The following is an 8,373-nucleotide window of genomic DNA, read 5'->3' on the forward strand; positions in this document are numbered from 1 at the left end:
TACTGTGTAAAGAATTCATACTTACAATATACACTATAGTTCGGGGTTTCAGAAATAGTCATATTTTTAAAATAAATATAAATGATTCTATTCATCTAGCTTCAGAGTGCAAAATATACCTTGTGCCTAATTTAGGTCCGTCACCATTAAGTGGAATTTAAGAATACAATCAAGAGTAGTGCAGCATGCCACATGCAATGATATGCTTGACCTACCATATTAACAACACTTTTTATTAATTTTTCATCCGACTTTCCAGGACAACTTTCTCTTATCTTTATAACAGGGACTTCCATTATTTTAATGGTCTGTGGAAAAGAGACTTAAGTATAAGATAAAGTAAACTATAAAATTGCTTAAATATTGATGGAAGAAAAATAGTCTTTCCCTTAAAAAACTAAAATTCCATACCTTTAAAGCTTTTATAAGTTCTTCTTGTTTTCCAGCTTCTTGAACCAATATCATTCTCGTTTCGATTTGAGGCATTTCTTCTATTAAAAATTAAAATATTTAAATATGTTTACCAGGTACTAACATCAAAATTAACAGTTCTTAATCCCTCTTTTGGCTAAATCTGGCATGTATTTCCATCTTTGAGATCATGATATTCTCTAAAATTAAAATGACTTAATTCTGTTTATTTTTTAAAATGTGATCACCTATCACTTTAGAGAAAGAGAAAACAAATTGCAGCAGAGTATACAAACATCAGCACTCCTCTTATCAAAAAAAATTTACTCTCTTGGACAGCTATCCTCTTCAACAGTGCGTGCAACTTCAGGAGACCCATTTATAAAGCAGTTAAGGGAAGAAGTGGCTCTTCACCTAACCAGTCATAACTGAATAAATTCTAACAGTGTTGCAGCTAGACTGCCCTCATACAAGGAAGAAGCAATATTCAACAATAAGATGCTTTCTCCTTCCAAGGTGGGAAGCATTGATCCAAACAGTAATCAAAAATCTACATAGTATAAATGGCTAAAGTAAAAAACACAAGGAACAACAGGTGTTGGCAAGGATGGGGAGAAAAAGTAGCTCTTGTGCACTGTTGGTGGGAATGCAAACTGGTGCAGCCACTCTGGAAAACAGGATGGAGGTTCCTCAAAAAGTTACCTTATGACCCAGCAATCACACTACTGGATATTCACCCAAAGAATACAAGAACACTAATTCAAAGGGATACAGGCTCCCCTATGTTTATAGCAGCATTATTTACAATAGTCAAATTATGGAAGCCAAGCATCCGCCATCAGTTGGTGAATGGATAAAGATGTGGTGTATATATAATGAAATATCAGTCACAAAAAAGGAAATCTTGCCATTTCCAACAACATAGATGGTGCTAGAAAGTGTAATGCTAAGTGAAATAAGTCAGAGAGAGACAAATACCAGAGAACTTCACTCATGTGAGATTTAAGAAACAAAACAAGCAAAGTGAAAAATATGAGAGACAAAGCAAGAAACAGATTCTTAATTATAGAGAACTGAGGGTTACCCCAGGGCAGGGGAGGGGGCGAGACGGGTGATGAGGACAGGAGATATGCAAGTGTTGAATCATTACATTGTACACCTGAAACTAGTTATCACACTGCATGTTCACTGGAATTTAAATAAAAGCTTAAAAAAAATCTACAAAGTATAAAGAGATTCTGTCAACAAATATTTACTGAATAACTGTAGTCTGCTTAACAGTATTACAGTGAAATCCTAAACTCCTAGTCAGAAAATTTAGGACTAAAATAGTGATTTGGTGTTTTGTTTTGTTTTAAGATTTCATTTATTTATCCATGAGAGACACAGAGAGAAAGAGAGAGAGGCAGAGACACAGGCAGAGGGAGAAGCAGGCTCCACGCAGGGAGCCCGATGAGGGACTGGATCCCGGGTCTCCAGGATCAGGCCCTGGGCTGAAGGCGGGGCTAAACTGCTGAGCCACCGGGGCTGCCTGTGATTTGGTGCTTTAAAGCTGATTAACAGGTTTACCTTCAACATATGAAGCAGATCCAATAAACACATTTTCCTTAGAAATTTCAGTGACTTTACAATCAAAAATAGAGGAGTCTGCCAAGCTCGTCCTTCCAGTAGTGGATGTTAATATGCTATTGTCAGCCATTGTTAGTACTCTTCTATGTATAGGCTGAAAAACATAAAGTGTGAATAAAAAATGCATGATCATTGGGCAAAAACAAGCATTAGAGGCTCTACTTTTATGTCTAGAATTCATTTAAAAAAAGTATCATCTTTCATCTTCCTTAACATTGAACCAAAAAAAAGTCATTCAACTTCCGAGCCTCAGTTTCCCCTTCTGTAAAATAAAGATACTACTACCTGACTCATAGGAATACAGTAAAAATAACAATGCATGAAAAGTACTCAGAACATTACCTGACATACAATGAAAATTCAGAAAGTAGTCGTAAATATTCTATCTCCCTCCTCCCCACCTTTGCCTTCAGCCAATCTACTCTTCTTCCCATCTCCATTTATAATACTACCATCATCCTTCAGATAAGCCCTGTCAAAACATAGATCTCCCCTTACTCTTTACTTCATTTGCCCTCCCCCAAATTCCTCACTCCTACCTCAACTACTCTGGGACCTCATAGGAAGCATCTCTGATTATTAGTTTACTGCCAAAGCAGCTTCAAATTTTAGGAAAAAAAGAGCAGAGACCTGGCCCCCCTTCTCTATGCTCAATGGCCACTTGGTCAAATGCTGTAGCTCCAAACCATTCTCTCGTCAGTTTCTTCAGGTCACTCTCCACAAGAAAAAGATAATGAAAGGCACAACCCAAATCCAGTTGTGATGAAAACTGAATAGAGGACATCTTAAAGTGAGTGACAATTGAAAACTTCCATAAAATTCAAAATGTGGACTTTTTGTCTTACTATGTACTTCCCCATCAATCATCACTCTAAGCCTCTCCAAAGGGATGCTCTGATAGTTGTTACTAACAGCCTCTATTTAGAATCAATGACAAATTCCATCCAGCCCCCTTTAAAAAAAAAAAAAAAAAAAAAAAAAGATTTATTTATTCATGAGAGGTGCAGAGAGAGAGGCAGAGACCCAGACAGAGGGAGAAGCAGGCTCCACGCCGGAAGCCCGATGCAGGACTCAATCCCAGGATCCCCGGGTCACACCCTGGACCGAGGGCAGACGGGCAGACGCTCAACCACCAAGCCACCCAGGGATCCCCATCCAGCCCTTTTTTGTCTCCTACACTTAATGGTTTCCATGAAAAAGAAAAACTCTACAAAGGCTCTCATTCAAGGTTTCCCTAACCTTAAAACAAGTCGAGAGATGAACTAATGTACTTTAAGCAACGAAGGAGGGAGATTTTAATAATCAAAAACGTCCTAAGAGTTCACATTTTTTCTCCTATGCCTGTTTAAAGGGCATCAAACTAGGTAATCAAAAATTAAAATCGTCTCTGATAAATACCGCATGTGATCAATTTACTGCTGAAATAGCTTCAAATTTCGGACAAAAAAAAAAAAAAAAAAAAGAGTTGTGGGGCAGTGGATGACATCCAGCGCTTTGGATTATGGCTGGAAAAACACCGATCGTTTTGACTCACATTGTAAGCTTTTTAAAAGATTTATTTATTTATGATAGACAAGAGAGAGAGAGAGGCAGAGACACAGGCGGAGGGAGGAGCAGGCCCCAGGCAGGGAGCCCGACGTGGGACTAAACCTGGGTCTCCAGGATCACGCCCTGGGCCAAAGGCAGGCGCCAAACCACTGAGCCACCCAAGGATCCCCTGTAAGCTTTTTATTTTATTTTTTTTTTAAATTTTTTTATTTATTTATGATAGTCACAGAGAGAGAGAGAGAGAGAGAGAGAGAGAGAGAGAGAGGCAGAGGCAGAGGCAGAGGGAGAAGCAGGCTCCATGCACCAGGAGCCCGACGTGGGATTCGATCCCGGGTCTCCAGGATCGCGCCCCGGGCCAAAGGCAGGCGCCAAACCGCTGCGCCACCCAGGGATCCCCCCTGTAAGCTTTTTAAATAAAGACCATAGATCACATCTCATAAACCCATCGAGCTTCCCTCTCATCCAAGAACATACTCAAGCAGCCTTCGACTAAATAAATGACTGTCACACGTGCCTCTTGTCATCCCGAAGACAAAAATCTGTCGCTTAAACATTCATTTTAGGTTTCCTTTTACTTCTTTACTTTTATATATATATATATATATATATATATATATATTTAGGCAGTCATCCTTCAGAGAAGCTAAACGAAATGCTGTGTGGGGCGGTAACACCGACAGCATCACCAGTAACAGCGTCACCATCGCACCACGGTGGGTCAACATCCATTCAACGCCTAAGGGACGCCTTGTTCCAAGCTCTTGCGCTGGCATTTCCTCGGTCTCTGAAGGTGTCCCTAAGAGAGGCGGGGACTACTACTGTCTGCGTCCTACAGTCCTTGCACCTGCAAGAGAGGGGTGAGGCGGGCACCCCGGCCGGGCCCACGGGGGTCGGGCCCACGGGGGTGGGGCCCACGGGGGTCGGGCCCACGGCGGTCGGGCCCCGGGCTGCCCGCAGGGGCTGCGCTTTCAGCCACTAAAACCAAACAAATCGGGTCCCGGGAGGGAGGCGCACGCGGGGGGCGGGGTGCGGAAGGGCCTGACACCCTTAAAATCTGGAAAAAAAGAAAAAAATAGACTTCCTCCAGGGAACACGGCCAGAAGAACCGCAGAGGGAAACCACCAGGCCCGGTGGAGATTAAGGCAGCCGCCGCCGGAACCGCAGGGATGGGGCGGCGACCCCTCCCCCCACATCCCTCCCTCCCCCCTGCGCCCCCGCCCCTCCCTCCCCTCCCCCCCACATCCCTGCCCCCGGCGGCGCCCCCTGCGCCCCTCTCCCCCCTCCTCACCCCCCTCCCCGCCCCCCCACATCCCTCCGCCAGAAGGAGCGAACCAGGTACGGGCTGACGACGCCCGGCCCGCCGGGGACCCCGGGCCCAGCACGCACCACGGCGCGGCGGCCGGGAGCGCGGTGAGCGGGGAGCGAGGCCCCGGAGCCCGGCAGCTGCGGCCCCCGCCCCCCCCCCCCCACAGGGTCCTCACCGCTCTCGGAAGCTCGCTGCGCGGCCCACCCGCTCACGCACCGACGCCCGCCTCGGCCGGCGCCATCCTCGCGGGGTCGGACACCACCGATTCAAAAAGTGAGCCGCGCTCTCTAAAAGCCGCGCCGATTGGCGCAGGATGTCAACCGGCCTCCCATAGGCCGCGGCCCCCAGGGGGGCGCCGATTGGCCGCGGCCATCCGCCCGCCTCCCCGCCCGCGCCCGCTGATTGGCCGCGGCCTCCGCCCGTGCCCGCTGATTGGTGGTACGTGCGTTTCAAATCACCCTAACGGCTCGCACGTCGGGACGCCGGGTGTGCGGGGAGGGGCCCGGATGGCGGCGGGGCAGGTGTGTCCGGGGCCGCCGCCGGGGCGCTGCCCCCCGCGACCTCAGCCCGGCCCGAGTTCCCGTGCACTCCTCCCCGCAGACGACCTTTTTTTTTTTTTTTTTTTTTTTTTTAAAGCGTCACTACGCCGTCTACGTTGAATCGCTGCCCCCACGGGTGACTCCCCAGCGCTCGCTGGGAGCTGCTGCCCTGCCAGTGCGCTTGCGCGGTCCGCGGCGCCTGCCCTCCGCCCGGGGCGCGACCCTGGGGCCGCGGGATCGAGCCCCGTGTCCGGCGCCCGGCGTGGAGCCTGCTTCTCCCTGTGCCTGTGACTCTAATAAATAAACAAAATCTTATAAATAAATAAAGTCGACTTCGGAGGTGCTGACCTGGGACGGCGGGGTCGAGCCCCCGGGGCGCTGAAAGCAGCAGCCGCTAGTTCAAATCCTAATGTACGTTGACTGCTGCTCTGGGCTGGGGAACCTCATCCTCAGGGTTTCTCCGAGGTTTTGTTTTTTTTTTTTTTTTTTTTCTTTTTTTAAACATTTGAACAAATGTCACAGGGGATCCCAGAGTCTCCTGGAGCCAAAGCCCATTGCTTCCTGCTGCCTCCTCCCCGCCGGGAGGTCTTTCCTTCCCCTGCAAACCGTAGCCAAGAATCCAGCGTTTGTCCCATAATTGTAATTGCTGCACGCCACTGTGAAAACAAGTCCCTGCCACTTCTTCTTCTTTTTTTTTTTTTTGCTTGCTTTTTTTTTTAATTTTTTTATGGGAGTTCAATTTGCCAACTTTAGCATAACACCCAGTGCTTGTCACCCAGTCCCCCCAACCCCCCCCCACCTCCCTTCCACTTCTAAGCCTAATACCCTATAACGTCATCTCTTAAGAAAGATACACCCCCCCCCCCCCATCTCCCCGCCAGGTAGGTTTTGCATAGTGCAGGTGACAGAGGAAAGGGGAATCCGGGGCCCTAATCTTAGAGCCCACCCGATAAGAGAGGGGGACCCTGTGCTTGCAAAGGGAGGCTCCGGCCGGTCCCCGACAGGTGAGAAATCACAGAATTCGTGTTGCTGAGTTTGTCAGGCCACCTCCGAAGGCCTGAAAGGCCTCGAACACAATCCGGGGGGAAAAAAAAAATGAGTGATGCCCTCTGCTAACTCTCGGTTTCCCTGTTGAGTCACCTGCAAATCCGCCGCTCCCGGTGATGCTGTGAAGGCCGCCAAGGCGAAAGGGGAGGAAAGTGGTCATTGAAATTTCACCTTGGAATGCGCTTGCAGGTGAAGCCAGGTGTGCCCGGCATCCGGACATTCCCGCCGCTGAAGCCGCACGCGGGCGGAGAGCAGCCCGATTCCTCCGCGCCCTGGGGCCCGGCTCCCACCCCCCCCCCCCACCCCCCCCCCCCCCGACTCCGACCTCCGAAGGGCGCGGCCCGGGAAGCCTCCTTCGGGGGCGGGAGGCGGGCAACCGGCCTCCGTTTGTCCTTCCCTAGAAGGGTTCAGTAGTACCTTATCATGCTGTGAGCATTTAATGGATGCGATTAAAACAGGTGCTTGACAGGCTCAGCCATACAGCATAGGACTCTTGATCTCAGGGTCATGAGGTCAAGCCCCACGTTGGGTATGAAGCCTACTTTTAAAAATATATATTTTTTTAATATATATAAAAAATATATATATATATATATATATATATAACAAGAGGTTTCATATATATATAATAACTCTTGATCTCAGGGTTATGAGTTCAAACCCCACGTTGGGCATGAAGCCTACTTTTAAAAATATATATAAATTTTTTATATATATATAAAAAATATATATATAGCAAGAGGTTTCATAAATATATATATATGTATATAATAACTCTTGATCTCAGGGTCATGAGTTCAAACCCCACGTTGGGCATGAAGCCTACTTTTAAAAATATATATAAAAATTTTTTATATATATAAAAAATATATATAGTAAGAGGTTTCATAAATATATATATATATGTATATAATAACTCTTGATCTCAGGGTCATGAGTTCAAACCCCACATTGGGCATGAAGCCTACTTTTAAATATATATATATAATATATATAAAATATATATATAGCAAGAGGTTTCATAAATATATATATATATAATAACTCTTGATCTCAGGGTCATGAGTTCAAACCCTATGTTGGGCATGAAGCCTACTTTAAAAAATATTTTTTATATAAAAAAAATATATATATAGCAAGAGGTTTCCAATATATATTATATTGGAAATTGCAAAAAATATATATATATATATAATTGGAATTATATATATATAATTAAGACATACTTCGGCATATGTGAACATACAAGAAGCGTTAGCTGTTAATATTACTGCTACTGTTATCTCAACTGAGGGACCCTGTAAGTTGCCTGATGGGACTGGTGGTCCTCTACACAGCCTTCTCAGCCCTGAGCACAGGAGCAATGGCACCCATGCCTCCCTTTGCCCTACCCTCCCAGGCCACAAACTACTCCCCTCTCCAACCAACTCCAAGCTTGGGGCAGCCCAGACCTCCATTGCTTTCTTTCCCTACCAGAGGGAGGATGATTTTTCTTCTATACCAAATCTATTGTTCCTTTTCTCCTTTAAGGAAATCCTGCTGTGCTCAAGCTGTCTTCTCTGGTCTGGAAAGACATGGCTCTCTTGCTGCTGCCTTTGGCCAGGATTTTGTCCCCTTCCAAGGCAGGTCCTAGCTGAGATTCTTTACATTAAATGTTAGCCTCATTCTCCAGGCCCCTTCACTGGAAGTACAGTTGTTAAATTTATATGTCGACCTCTGTTTATATGGGGCAGATAGATACACCAAAATAAGGGGTAACTTGAAAGAATAAACCATCAAACAATTCCTGTGTGTCACCAACAACTCCCAGGATACCAAGTGAACAGGTTGCAGATACAAAATACTAAAGGAATTTAACTGAATTTAAGTACTTAGTGGTGTGTGACATATTTT

At 46.1% G+C, this 8,373-nt stretch overlaps 1 protein-coding gene across 12 annotated transcripts in view; it reads right to left on the bottom strand.

The window, feature by feature from the left end:
• Positions 1 to 6,785, bottom strand: part of ECT2 (epithelial cell transforming 2) — a 69,742-nt gene extending 62,957 nt beyond the window's left edge. For 2 of the 12 annotated variants that reach the window (XM_072752204.1, XM_072752198.1), the window contains exons 1-4: positions 5,070 to 5,224; positions 1,981 to 2,134; positions 412 to 491; positions 216 to 308 (exon numbers count right to left, since the gene is read on the bottom strand). In XM_072752204.1, the coding sequence (XP_072608305.1) occupies positions 216 to 308; positions 412 to 491; positions 1,981 to 2,110 (303 nt within the window). In that variant the 5' untranslated portion in view covers positions 2,111 to 2,134; positions 5,070 to 5,224. Of the gene's footprint in view, positions 1 to 215; positions 309 to 411; positions 492 to 1,980; positions 2,135 to 5,069; positions 5,266 to 6,573 lie in introns of those variants that run through there. The other 10 variants (XM_072752202.1, XM_072752199.1, XM_072752197.1 and 7 more) reach the window with 10 other exon arrangements.
• Between the last annotated feature and the right edge of the window lie 1,588 nt (positions 6,786 to 8,373).

The sequence above is a fragment of the Vulpes vulpes genome, chromosome 3 (assembly GCF_048418805.1).
Source record: "Vulpes vulpes isolate BD-2025 chromosome 3, VulVul3, whole genome shotgun sequence".
Lineage (NCBI taxonomy): Eukaryota > Metazoa > Chordata > Mammalia > Carnivora > Canidae > Vulpes > Vulpes vulpes.